This window comes from Periplaneta americana, chromosome 1 (genome assembly GCF_040183065.1).
Source record: "Periplaneta americana isolate PAMFEO1 chromosome 1, P.americana_PAMFEO1_priV1, whole genome shotgun sequence".
Classification (NCBI taxonomy): domain Eukaryota; kingdom Metazoa; phylum Arthropoda; class Insecta; order Blattodea; family Blattidae; genus Periplaneta; species Periplaneta americana.
This window is the reverse complement of record NC_091117.1, coordinates 211,762,978-211,777,738: the sequence shown is the minus strand read 5'-3', so window position 1 is coordinate 211,777,738 and position 14,761 is coordinate 211,762,978. Positions and strand designations below refer to the sequence as shown.

The 14,761-nt window shown below is 35.4% G+C and overlaps 1 protein-coding gene across 1 annotated transcript in view; it reads left to right on the top strand.

Annotated features, from left to right (window-relative positions):
• Positions 1-391: 391 nt before the first annotated feature.
• Positions 392-14,761, top strand: part of LOC138696054 (sodium channel protein Nach-like) — a 29,962-nt gene continuing 15,592 nt past the window's right edge. The window contains exons 1-4 of the mRNA XM_069820602.1: positions 392-757; positions 4,634-4,837; positions 8,134-8,302; positions 12,747-12,895. Of these exons, the coding sequence (XP_069676703.1) occupies positions 546-757; positions 4,634-4,837; positions 8,134-8,302; positions 12,747-12,895 (734 nt within the window). The 5' untranslated portion in view covers positions 392-545. The remainder of the gene's footprint in view (positions 758-4,633; positions 4,838-8,133; positions 8,303-12,746; positions 12,896-14,761) is intronic.

Below are 14,761 nucleotides of genomic sequence, written 5' to 3'. Positions count from 1 at the left end.
CACTTACCAGTCAGTTCTGTTTTGACTATTTTGCCTGCAACACGCTGTAAGGCGAATCGTATTACAAACGCAACGAGTGGATTGCTAAGAGAGATAGGTTTGCATTCTGCTAGCAGTACCATGGACACCTCGATCGCCCGACCTAACCCCTATGGATTTCTTCGTGTGGAGGATATGAAATGCCTGGTTTACGAGACCTCGATATATACAGCAGTAAAGCTGGTTTCTCACGTTGTTAAAGTTCAATTTTGACAAGAATATGGTGCCTTTTTCTACACGAAACAAGTTTACTCATAAAATTCTTGATCCTTGTTTTTTAATTACCATTATAAACTTCCAAAAATATATGTAACTCTCTCAATTGAAGTTGAATTTTGACAGGAACATGTCCTTTGCAACGAAGTTCTGCGTATTATGCGTATGACGCGTGGAATGGAACATTTCATGTAACGTGTTACTGGAGTAAAATTTTGAGCATCCTTCATCACTTTCCCGGATTATCGCCACTCTGAAAGGAGCTGTAAGAAGACCTAAACTGGGATAGAATGTGGGTACTCCCGGAGAGTAGCAGGCATTCATTCGGACCCAGGAGACGTCAACCACTAGAAAGGCACGAACAGATGTCCAAGACGAGTCTCAGTCAGGAGTCTCAATATCAGCCCGTCATCATAAGGGGCTACATCTTCGACTATTGCGCAAACACAACTGTCCACGGCATGAAGTACATCGCGGAGCGTGGGAGGCACTGGTCCGAGAGGTGAGGCTCTGCATATGTAATATGTAGAAAACTAAAATCATTAAAATATAGCCTAAATATAGCAAACTCAGTGGAATAATAAAATTTAGTTTAAAGAGAAATGTGATGCAGAGCTTTAAGATTATAAATACAACTTAGAAAAGTAGCACTCCAGTAGTACAGTAAAGTTTTAATTGTAAAATTAATTCCCGAAAAAAAAAATTAAATCGCACAAAAGAGATTCTGAGGAACACTATCAGTAGTTCAATTAGATTCATCTGTAAGCTACTATGTGCAAATGAAGCTAATTTATTTTGTCTGTAATACTCGCCAAGCTACCAAATGTTATCATCAGGCTTCGAGACTTCGGACCCAATAGAGCAGTTCAGTGGGAAATCCGCATAACGGCGTACTGAGTATAGTGATAAAGCGTACAGTGGGTGGGGGTACTGTAGAATGGTTGCCAACAAATACGCAAAGGAAAACGCTCTGGATTTGAAGGTTCTGACGAATAATTTGGTTTTCATATAAACTGTGTCTGAAACTATTACACGGTTAGAAAAGTTAGAGCAAGAGATGCCGGAAGCCCTCAAATTAATTGAGAAAATGATGCAGAGAATTAATGAGACATTAAGTACACCGGTTACTGAACGTGTAAAACAGAAGTGGAAATCAATTTTATGTAAAAATAACGGATATGGAACATTGCGTAGCAAAAACAGCAAATTAGTGGACATAGAGTCACCCGAGAATAAAGGACTGTCTCTTAGAGACTGCAATGATGTTTTTCGTTTTGCTCCTATCACGTCATGCGACGTAGAGCAGTACAAACTTTGGCAGATAACCGAAAAAGATTTACGTTTGAGACACTGAGAATGTATCTTGTAGTACATTGCATTTCGGTACTGTAACTGCACTTCGTAAAGACGACCAATAGGATAAATGAAAAAATTAAAATTGCTACATGCTTATTTCCACCATTAACACTGTGTATAATTAAACACAAATGCTTATAAAAGACAGGAGAATAAATGCTTTTCACATTCTTTTGAAATTATCATTGTGTAATGTATATTTACTTTTAGAATGTACATATGTGTGTTTCCCCATACTACCGTACTCTACTCTAAATAGCAACGTTGTTACCTCAGCACATCTCTATCTACCTGCAGCGAGTCAACAACCTATAGTGCATGCACAGTAAACTTATTGTATCGGGTCCCAAGTCTCGAAGCCTGGTTATCATTGTTGAGCCTAAAGGAACGCCGTCAGCTACACTGTCTATCACTGTAATTCAAAATACTACATTCCTCTACTCCTCAGTAGCTTGATCAACGCTTGCAAATATTGGCAATCCCAAGAGCAAGTAATTTAGGTCTACTTCTAATCCCCCAATATAGAACTTCTGCACATTCTTCATCATTTAGTGTTGCACTCCCCCGATTTTGGAATTCTGTCCCGCGCGAGATCAGAGACTGTCTGACCCTAACGACGTTTCACAATAAGCTTAGAAATTTGTTATCAGGTAGGAGCTAGACATGTTTATTATATTTATGCCTATGTGTAAACTAGTGTTCCATATTAATTTAGTATTTTCTTTTGTCCCTTAAGGATTTAGCTTAAGATTTATTCTTATTTGTAATATTATTTCAATAAATCTCGGTACTTTATTTTTGTGTATTACTGTATATTCTACATTACAAGTAGTCTATGTAAATGATGTTATATTATATTGGTTATGTTAGGTGTGCAGTGTGTTGGAGTGAAATTGCAGTGAGATTCAATCAAATTCTGAGAGTTATAGTGGCAGAGAAAAGAGATTGATTTACAGTGAAAGGGTGTGAGTTATAGTGAACGTACTAAAATAACTTGCAATAAGGTCTAGGTTAGCGATTTTGAGGTAAGTACGATTCTATGGAATAATAAGGGTGTAATTTATGTTTTGTTATTTGAAGTGTTGTATCAGTCAAGTAGTGTGTTGTATCAGTGAAGTAGTGTGTTGTGTCAGTGAAGTGTGTTTGTATCAGTGACAGTGGCGGTTCCTCTATATGAGCACAGGAGCACATGAACACCTTAAAAATCAACAATAATCGTACATATTACTGTATTAATATTATTACATCTATTACTTTCCAATGTGTAATGACGTTCCTACATATTTCGCCTCGAGAGAATGTCCCCTTCGTGTGTCGTGTGTCTTTAAATCTCCATTGGACAGGTTGACAGCAGCTCGCACAATTTTTCCGTAGCAGGGTGGAATAGCCTCAGGCGAGAATATTTTCTGGTTTGGTACAATGGTTACAATAGCTCTGCTCGCACAGGTCTTAACGTGCTAATGACAGAGAAACAGAGATGCTCCATCTCCCTTGGGTCTGGCATACTGTTCCTTTCTCCCTCTTTCCTCGTTTTCTCTCTTTACTGTTTCTTTTCAGAATACCGATACGCACGGGGGCTGATTCTGTTGTCTTTTGTTCAGCAAAGTAAGTAACACATGTGCGTAAAGTTGTGAGGGTGTTAAATTAAGAGATGATTAAAATATTCTTCCGTAGCACAATGACATAAGAGCGATTAAGTACATTGGCTATGTTGACCGTGGAAAAAAAACTTGTTAACAACATTAGAGTTATTGATAAATTTGCATCACTCAAAACTAGGCCCATGGAGTTTCTCTACAAATAAATCTAGATCTTCAACAACAGCAGTGAAGGTGAGTCCTATGAATTAATTTTACTCTACTCTTGTTTAATGGTTTTAATTTTGGTGTATATGCGTAGATTTGGTACATGCATTTTAGAACTCGTTTATCTCTGACGTGTGACTCACCTATACAAGAACAGCCTATATCAGTGTGTTCATTACCAATATTTTTTTTTTGTGAACACCCATCCAAGAAAGGCACGAGCCGCCACTGATCAGTGAAGGTTTATAGTTTATAGTGGTAATACAAAGTATTTGAACAGTGAAATGTTTTTGAAGTGTTAGTGAAATCAGGATAGTGTCCGTGAAATGTATCGTAGTTCCAGTGCAGTGAGTGAGTTTAGAGCGAAATGAGTGTAGCGTTGAAAGGTACTTGTGGATGTATAAACATATGATATATGAAGAGTCCACTGCAAGAATGATGGATGTCATTTGGAATACATTTTGCAGGAGAAGGAATTGAAAGTTTGAAATGCTTAGCGCTCAAAGCTTAACTGTGATTTTCCGATCATTACTGGACAATGACTATCAGTGTTAATGCCATATAACTCTCTATGTACATTATGTCTTAAGCTATGCATCGACAGTCTTGGTTCATTTTCGACAAGAAAGTGACATCCATCATTCTTGCAGTGGACTCTGCATATATACTCGTGGGTTAAAGTTCGAACTTAGGGTTGAGATATAAATTTTATTAGATTGACTTTAAATTTATTTTAAGTGATCGTGCTTCATGTAATTTAGGCTGTTCCTTGTTAATATTACTATAGTATTGCTATTATTATTATTATTATTATTATTATTATTAGTAGTAGTAGTAGTAGTAGTAGTAGTAATAGTAGTAGTAGTAGTAGTAGTAGTAGTAGTAGTAGTATTAATTGTAATATATTATTAATTGTATTTATTATCAATTGTCATTATTGAGTGTAATTAGTTACCACTGCCACCGGATATTTATTCATTTGCAGTGGGAATAAATACATACACATAGTACTTACACATTATTACTAACATCTGTGGCAGGTATCATTAGCTAATCTCATTGAAAGTAATAATTTATTTTATTGTACGGTTTACTTTGTATCTCAGGTTGATTTATGATGAAGTGGAAGAGAAGGTCTGATGGCATTAACTTCAACCTAAAAAAACAATTCTAATTCTAATACGTATATTCTAATTGTAACTACTTCAATTTTTCAGAATTCTCTGGAGCTTGCTGTGTTCTATGGCGGCGTGCGGAAGCATGTATCTTTCAGCCAAGAACTGGCAGCGATTTGTCCACAGTCCTACTGTGTCTGTCATTGAAAGTACCAACTTCCCAATATCAAATATACCATTTTCATCTGTAACACTCTGTGATGCCAACAGAGTTCATTGGACTAAAGCTATGAAATTTCAAAAAAGGTAAATCTACTGGTGTTATACTGCAGTACAATATTCATATTCGTTATTAGTCTTTACTACCACAAACTATATTCACTAACCTACGTGTAGTGTTCTGAAGGTATCATTCTACAAAGATGCGTAGTGACTACGATGCCACACAGAAAGATGCCAGTAAAGAAAACTAAATGTTTTTAGGGGAGTTTATATGAACATAAAGAAATTTTCTCATGAAATTTCGGCCAGTGTATGGGACCGGTGCCAACCCAGCATCGTGATGCACTTGTGGAGCTACGAAAGGTAGCGAAATCCGATTGGGAATGCCAGCTATAACGGCTGGGGGGGATCATCGTGCTAACCACACGATACCTCCATTCTGGTTGGATGATCGTCCACCTCTGCTTCGGCATGTGGGCGTGAGGCCAGCAGCCGGCTGGTCGGTCTAGGCCCTTCACGGGCTGTAACGCCACGGATTATTATTATTATATGAACATATACCCTGTTCTTAATAATATTTGACATACCTACAACTGTTTGAAAATCAAGGGCTTCAGTCTCATGTCCTTCATCAGCACTCCCATGCGGATGCAACCAAAACGACATTAGGTAGTAGCACAGTCTACTATATACAGTCACGAAGCTTGAGTTTTGAGGGTGCAAGAAACAATAGACTGTAACGGTTCTATTTTGCATTGCCTGTAATGAGGCGATATTAGCGATCCTAGTGGTGAGCAACTATCTAATGTTTGCATATTTACTACGTATTGAGCTTCGCGACTGTATATACTAGATTGTGGTAGCAGTGGAATCAATGAAACATATCCTAGGCGTTGGATGGGTTGCGGTGAAGTCATTTCTTGGTCACAGAGATTACCCGACTTTACTCCATTGAATTACTGTGTGTGAGGTTGGCTTAAGAGCGAAGTCTACAAGCGCAAAGTGGAAACAAGGGAGGAACTTCTCGCTCGCATTTTACATGCTTGTGCTCAAGTAAAGGAATGTCCGAATCAGCTCAGATGAGCAACACGGCAACTGTCTACAAGAGCTGAAAAGTGCATTGAAGTTGACGGTGGACTTTTTGAACATGTCCTGTAAAGAAAAGTACACAATTAAACAGAACATATGGTAATAATGTTTTAATTTACTATCACCTGCACTTTTCACGTTCCTCGTTGTTCCCATTAGTTTTTTCCAGAAACCGTTAAGAACAGGGTATATGTTAATATAAACTTTGTTGTTCAGAATCACCAATATTATTACCCCTCAAACCGTGTCCAGTTTCCGCACTGAGTACATACACGCACACGCGAACTGGCAGATCGCTTGGCGAAGGATGCAGCCTACAACGACAAAATAGAGTCTACAAGAAGGTGCCAAAAAGTGCAGTGCTCGGTGTAGTGTGTGAAGAGAGTATTCAGGAGTAGCAGAGAGATTGGGTACCGGTACCAACTAATAAGGGTGAAATCACAAAGTCAGTTTTTCTTACAAGGGAAGGGTTTCGGCTCGAACAGGAATTTTTGGTTAAAAATTTGTACAGAGACTTACCTCACAATGGTGATGAAGATCATAAAAGCATTCATTTGTGTAACTCTCCGTTTGGTTGGTATTGGTCAACACACTTCTTTAAAAATGTACATGAGGGTTCTTCATAAGATGCCTGAAACAGCATGGAGCAGAGCAATAAGCACAACACACAGAAGCAACACCTGAACAATCTTCTGAACCACACTCTAGTGCTGAAAAATCAAATGCTACCTGAATTACATTTCTGAAGTCCGAGACTTGTTCAGGATTCACGTAACCAGCTGTCTGCCAGGAATACGGAAGCAGAGGGCGGTATACTGGAGCAGACAACTGATTATGGATAACAGAGTGCATTTTCATTATAAACACTCGATTTCCCAAGTTAAGTTCTGGATTCTCAGCAAGAGTCCTTATGCAATCTGTTATCCTCCGAGCATAGCCTGTATTTTGTATTGTCTAAGGAAATAGATATCCAGAGGCTGGATATATTTAGTTTTTTAGGTGGAATGATCATACATTCCATGTCTTAGCCTTGGAATGATCCATTTATTAAGGTTGTGTCCTTGTGCGCATTCAATGACTCACACAACAGTGTACATTTGTGAATAGCTGCAATATTTTCGGACAGAACGTTGGAGAAAAATGTTTTTAAATGGGCTTTAGACATTTTACCAGTCGCACTAGCGTCTAGGCTAGGCTAGGCTTACGGGTAAGGTGTCCCATTCCCTTAACTTGTGCAGTGCTGTCCCCACCCCTCAACTTGTACAGTGCTCTAACAGACAAACCACACATTACACAAACGAATGCTTTTGGGAGCTTTACAGAGATGTAAAGATGGGCCTGTATACAAATTTTGGATACGAAATTCCTGTTCGAGCGGAAACCCTTCCCTTGTTAGTGTAAAACAGAGGCTCTCAATAAACCTAAAATTGAGTGGGACACTAACTATATTTTTAACAAGTCACGGTGAATTAAGAGCGTATTTGTGTAGATTTAAAACAATAGAAAATCCAAACTGTAGTTGGTAATAAAGACACACAAATAGTGAATCATCTCCTGTGGCAATGTGAACTTTTTGAGAGACCAAAGGCAGATTTTATGTTGAGACGTAATAAAAATGGAGGAAATTGGCCAAGAGACAATAAGTAACTAGTTAAGAAACACTTAAAAGTTTTGTTAGATTTGTAAATTCAATCGATTTGGAGAGTTTGTAAATATACATTCTGTATTGTATTGGGAAATCTAGCTAGGAAGTTAAAGCGTCATTCAATAACCAAATCTGTAGATATAAACGTAAGATTGTAGTAAGATTACTCAGCATGTAATATTTCATTTTCTTTGCAATGGAACATGCAGATAAACAAAGTTCATTAAAGAAACACACGCGCTCACGCACACACACACACACACATACACGGATTTAAATTCGTCACGTGAATGCAAGAACTAGGTAACTCAAAATTTGCGTTTTTTTAGTTACCTCTTTTATAGCATAGCAAAAATCGCACAAAATGTAATGCAAGAACTAGGTAACTGATCGAACGATACCAGTGACATCTATTTTCCAATATAACAAATAAGTACAAGAAAACGAGACATTTTCCTTAGTGCAATAAATAAGTAAATAGGCAATGTTACAGAATATGAAAAATCAAGTTACCTAGTTCTTGCATTCAGGCGACGATATTGTCTCAACTGAATAGGAGAGTTAGTCTGAGCTTAGTAAGAAGAAGAAGAAGAAGAAGAAGAAGAAGAAGAAGTGTATGTCTAATTTTTATTTCTTAATTTAACAGGTATCTTCCGGATGCTTCGAATGAAACTTTAAAGATGTTCCACAAGTTCGTGAAGGCGATTTCCGTCATTGAGTTTGGAGACTTTGATATACTAGATCTAGAATTTAATGGAACATTTGTGAACACGCCTGAACTATCTCGACTGAACATCACACAACTAATGTTTGACGTAAGTAGCGATTAATAACAATCAATGTTTGAATATCTAGTTTAAAAATTCTGATATATTATTACTACGATCATGCCTGGTGCATCCTTAAATGTAGTAGAATACACAAACATTTGTCGTCTCATTGCGAATGCAGATTTCTTTCCTTCACAATCGACAGGGAATAACACGACTTCGATACTGGTATTGCGAAGGTACAAGCGCCATTGATACCATCGTTCCCATGTCATTAAGGGCATAGTGGAAGGGGTAGAGGGAGGAAAACTTACATCAGTGATGTCAAAGCAAGAGCATTTTTCTGACCTTGACGTCGTGCGCGGGCAGCAAGCGCTAAGTATGGAAAGAGGAAGGGTTGTGTATATGAAAAAGCAACTGCTGGATTAATAAAACAGTGGTGCACAAACTTCAAAAGGAATGTGAAATTTTATATCGTTATTTTTATATGGCTTCTTTCTGTTTAATATTATCTATACTGTCTGTAAAACAAAAGTACTAACACTGATTTCTTAATATTGCACTTGTGTTTTAAATCTTAATAACATAATAGAGTGCTAAGAAGGAATATTCACTTAAATTCCATAGTAGTATAATATTATACTGTATTAAGTGGATGAAACACATCATTCATAAAGAAAGTGATATTCCAAAGAAAGAGATTGAGTATGACATGATAAGCTTAAATTGGAATTTATATTGATGGAATCTTTATCCTTACAAAAGTAATCAATAAACTAATCAAAACAATATTATAGTACAAAGCAAAGTTACCTAGGTACTGTATCTGTTTTAAGTGTAACTAATATTACATAACAAACCTCTTATCGCATTATGCTTTTAAGGTGATATTGGTGAGCAACTTCCTATCATCAGAATATTAAATTATTTTCTCGAAATCTGCTGAAGCTATAGAGCTGACATTTTTACAACACATGGGCACGTATCTTTTGCTTATGATGTAACAGTAGTTGCTTTGTTAATCCATTTCCTTACAAACAATTTCCATGCGAATATTTTCAAAATTTTCAATACACTAACTTCAGTAATACGTATATACGGTATATTAGATTTACGAAAACATTTACTGAATTTTCTGTAAGGCTACTAAATAAATAGGCCTATACCAGAAAATTTCACTTTTCTATACGAAAAGTTGAGAAAATATTTCTTTTGAATAAAAGAATCAAACTTGTGAAAAATGAGCATTAAAATTAAAACTTACATTCTTATAATGCACTTATACTTCTCAGACAAATCTAAAAATTAACATGGATACAGTTTTAAAAAGTTCTCTTCCCTTTATCTATTGAATCAGTGCTGGCCATCCCTGAATATAGCTCGACCAACAGGCATATACCACCTCTTTCGTCTGTCTCTTTCCTTTCCGTTGTAAAGCGCTCAGGCTTTCCTGGGCTCTAAAGCGCGCGCTTGCTCCTATGGGCATCAATTGATATGCCTTCATTACATCTTTCAATGCTCAACGCTCGGAACTCACGTTTGCAACACAATTCAGTAAATGAACACGGCTGGTCTAGGGGTTTCCATGCGTGACATAGCTTTAAGATGGTAGAAATCTGTAGCATGGTTTTCTGCGAAATAAAAATTAAACTGGGAGTCCAGTATAATCTATGTACGTCACCTAAAAGAATCCAGAAGGACTTCAAGTAAACATTACCGATTATTTCCTCAAGCATACTTTCACTTTCTTTGAAATGTTTTTTCAGGCTCTCTAATGCTACAAGGGCTTATCCGAATCACAATGCCAATTAAATAAAAATATTTATTACGGGGAGTCTGTACTTCCATATCTCACAATGTTAAATTCCTCAATTTTGGGCACACTTTTCTCAGAAGTTATAAAAGATAGAAATGTACCAAAAATAGGGCATATGTAACATAACTTTATGTATACAACCGGTTAAATAAATTTAAAATTCCACTTAACGGTTGGCAAAAAAAATATTGATAACATTTTTTGCATTAAGAATGACTACAAATTATTATTTTTATATATTTTTCTGAAGACTATTACACTTTTGCTACGTCACACTACTTTTGACCAATAAAACGGTACGAAAGGACGTCTTTCAACCAATCATGGCTGCTTATCTTACAATTTTATCGCGTCCCTAGCATTTGTTTAATTTTATCGCGTCCCTAGCATTTGTTTATTTTTATCACTACCCTAGCATTTGTTTCTTTGTTTGCCAACATTTCAAACTGAACTGGTCTGGACGTCAAAAAACAGAAAATTACAAACCACTCCAGTCGATGCACAGCACTTTCAAATATGACTCGCATTGGCATTCAAGAACAAGAATTAATAAAGATCACCGGTCATATATGAAGAGCACCATTCGGAAATTCTGAATAAGTTGAGGGATACACCATGTACATCAACGAGTTCACTTCTTTTACGCACACGTCCAGTATAACATCAACTGAACCACCAACCACTAAAACATTCAAATTTTAAAATTGTACTTTCAATAATTATTGTTTCTTTTAAAATTATTCATGTTTATTTTTTATTTCATCATCGTTAATTAAAACGTTTCTTGTTTATTTCATCATCTCTAATTAAAACTTTTCTAACACTTGTTTATATTATTTAGGTTATGTTTGTTATAGCTTCTGCTATATGATATTATGGATAGTCACGTATCAGAGATTGTTTAATACTAAGATTTATTGAAAATCTTCTGTCAAGTGACGTTGATTACTGGGATCCGGATGATTGAAGTGGAATGCAACTGTTTTAATAAAAATGAAACTGAATCAACAAAGCCTTCTTGACTAGTAACCGTCCACAGAGTTCAATGAAGATTCCATACTTGGCACAACTGATAACAAGAAAACATAATCATAAAACAGTACTGCCATCTAGCGTAAAGTTGAGAGGGTACAATAATACATTTGAAGACAGTTGTATTTTCGTAAGCCAATTAATATTTTATTGTATTGGAGTACTTTGTTACTTCTAATCTTTATATACTTTCTTCTAATCGTGTAATAGTCAATTAAATCCCACCCGAGTTTTGATTTTCTCTAGATAAATCAAACCTCTAGTGAGATTACTGTTGATAACATTTTGCATTAAGAATTACTAGAATATTTTTGTTGAAGATAGGGTTAAAGCTGACAATGTATACTAATAATAAATCTGTAGCCGAAATTTTTCTGGTAATTTTCGATTTTCCAAAAATAATTGGTCCTACCATATATACTTAATCACCCTGAAACCGAAAATAGCTTTTTTGAAATTTTTGTTTGTATGTCTGTCTGTCTGGATGTTTGTTACCTTTTCACGTGATAATGGCTGAATCGATTTATAAATTAAGTTCGTTGTAACTTAGAATTTAGGCTATATGACATTCAAAATATTTTATTTAAAAGGAGGGTTATAAGGGGGCTTGAATTAAATAAATCGAAATATCTCCCTTATTATTAATTGTCATGAAAAATATTACATAACAAAAGTTTCTTTAAAAATAATTTCCGATAAGTTTTATTCTATACAAAATTTTGATAGGACTGATATTTAATGAGATAAATGAGTTTCAAAATTACAATAACAACGCCATCTAAGGTGGTGTAATGAAATAAAAAACAAATGACTTCGTCTATAAGGGCCCTTGGACAACAACAATCGAAAGCTATGAAACATAGCCTACAGATAATGTCTTCTAGGGAGCCTTCACTTGGAGGAAGCTGAATAAAATTTATTCGAAATAAAATATAAGTAATATCGGAAGCTAATTAACCGATTTGTATAATTAATTATTAATTCACCATTGTAAAGTGTAGTTTCTCTAGATGGACATAATGCTAGACCTATAATGTTAATACAGTAACTTCTCAGTGAATCGAGGACAGGTACAGTAAGATTAAAATAGCTTCTTATGCACAGAAAACTTGATAGGCATTTGTTTCCTGTATTTCCTAAAATAATTTTTATGACCAAATGAGTGGTCTCTGGATCAAAATGATAGCATTTTAATTTTTTTAATACAATTTAAATTAAGTAACATAATAAACGATTTATCCTTCTATCAAATACGAATGTTCCCTGGATCAAATGTTCTATTTTAATTATGTAATTACTTTATATTTATTTCTAACGGGTGCAGCGGAGCGTACGGGTACGGCTAGTTAGAAGAAATAAAATGATATTATAATTTTACACACATTAAATTACCGAAAACGATAAAAACCAAAATTTCATTTTTTTTTTGTCAGAATTCGGTGTACAGACTTCCCTTAAACCAATACTAACACTTTCTGCTGATGATTATTTATTAACGTCTTAAACGATGTAGAGTCAAACAGATTCCAGAGAAGTTGCGAAGGTAAAGAAGTAATTTGTGTTGAAATAATTGAAAGTGAAGTGATAAAGCTGCCTGTAACTTTAATTTATCAGTTTACCAAAACATATTCTTCCAATCAGGTAAAACCAGAATGCAAGGAGATGTTTTCTCAAGGACTGTGCTGGTGGAGGAACAAGGACTACAACTGCTGCGAAATTTTCGAACTCCAGAGAACTGAGTACGGATATTGCTATGCATTCAACTCCGAGGTCTCTGAAGTGAGCACAGGGTGAGTTCGGGATTCTACCCTTGAGCTTCAGTAAGACATTTGGCCAATTTGTCCAAGTAATGTTTAATTTTGCTTAACGAATGTTAAATTAACAGTCTGTTTATTTTTAACACTTTGTTAATGTATTTTCCATTTATTCAACATAATTTTGTTTAAGATAACCAACACTTAACTATAACGTCTGTTAGCACTATTTTAACTACTCAACAGCAGTCGGTAATGATTCTATACTGTTTTCGCTGTAAGAAAAATCCTAATGTAAACACAAGCACGTGGCTGTCATACCCGTGATAGGCTCCCAGTCGATACACTCACACGACGCAGGAAAGTATAGTCCGTATTTGGAAACTATCCTCTTGTATTATTTGAAAATAAAAAATTGAATTCTAGTTGTTAAATACAATGAAACATATAACTTCACTCATATGTAAAACGATATGTAAAAGAAAAGCTACTTTTATATTTTGTTATGTACTATGAACGCGGATGAATACAAACAGTAATACCGAGGTAGTCTGTTCTTGTAACAAGCTAGCGTCACTTGAGCTTGTCGTTCACGTTAGCACGTGGTACTGAAGTATGGCTTCTGCATCCTCGGTGTGTGTGATCATTAATCGTAAGAGTGGAAACCCTCTCAAAAGCGGAGAAAAACAAATAGTCTTAAATGTATATAATAAATTATGTGAGTTTTAATTAGAGTAATTATAAAGTAAATATTTCCTAAACAAATGAATGCATAGTAGTGAGGTTAGGTCTACTTGACGAGTGACGGGAAATGTTTAACATGAAACAGAATGTACAACAGTAGGCGGGAACACGTACTGAGAATCTATGGCGCCAAACAGTGGCCAATGAAGCCTCACTTCAGTCACGTGCTATTGTTTATATTAGGATTTTTCTTACAGCGAAAATATTATACACATGTAAGACAATTTTTGATTGGCTAAAATTAATCTTTAAATTCTATATTATAGAATTAGTCATGAAACTTGCATAAAATGACAACCTGTTATAGTAGGCCACGCTCCATAAACAAACAGTTGACAAATGAAAGTTGTAGGTGACGTGCTGAATAATAATTACAAAGTAAGGTTATATTTCCTCATTGCTATTATGGATACGAAATACGAAAGAAATAAAATAACACTGATGTATTTAAACAGTCCAAAGTATTTTTATTAAATGTTATATTACCAGTCATATGCTAAACATTCCCTACAGAGAGACACAAAATATTAATTTCGCAACTTCTGTTCGAACAGCTGTGGAGACATCGGCCATATTTAACTAACTGTTAAACGAGTTAACTGCCCGAAATCCTACCATTTAAAATTAAAATACAGTTAACAATCTGTTAAACCAAACTGTTGTTGAAAACATACAATTTTATTAATTAACGAACTGTTTAGAGTTTAACAGTCGTTAAATTTTCTAACAATACTTGGAAAAACCGACCAATTATCTCACAAAAACCATAATGCTGACGATTACTTACAGTGCGGGATGTTATTTTCAATAGGAGAAACCGGTAGACTATCATACATTTTGGGACGTACAATGGTTAAATGATTGTGTTCAAAATAATCATCGTTGAAGTCTAGAAATTTCAACGGGAAATAAAGGGTTCAGAGCCATAGTGGGCCAAGCGCCATTTATTAAAGTTAAGTGAACACCATAGTTTAATGAAGATTGATATATCATTTAGTTTTAATGTGTATACTTTATATTACTTGTTATATGTTTCCATTGAATTATGGTAATAACTTCATTTTAACCCTTGTTTTCTACGGTTTTAGTAAATGGTGCTTGGCCCACTATGAACCTTTCAAATATACAGGATAAGTATGGACTATTTGTCAGTCTTGA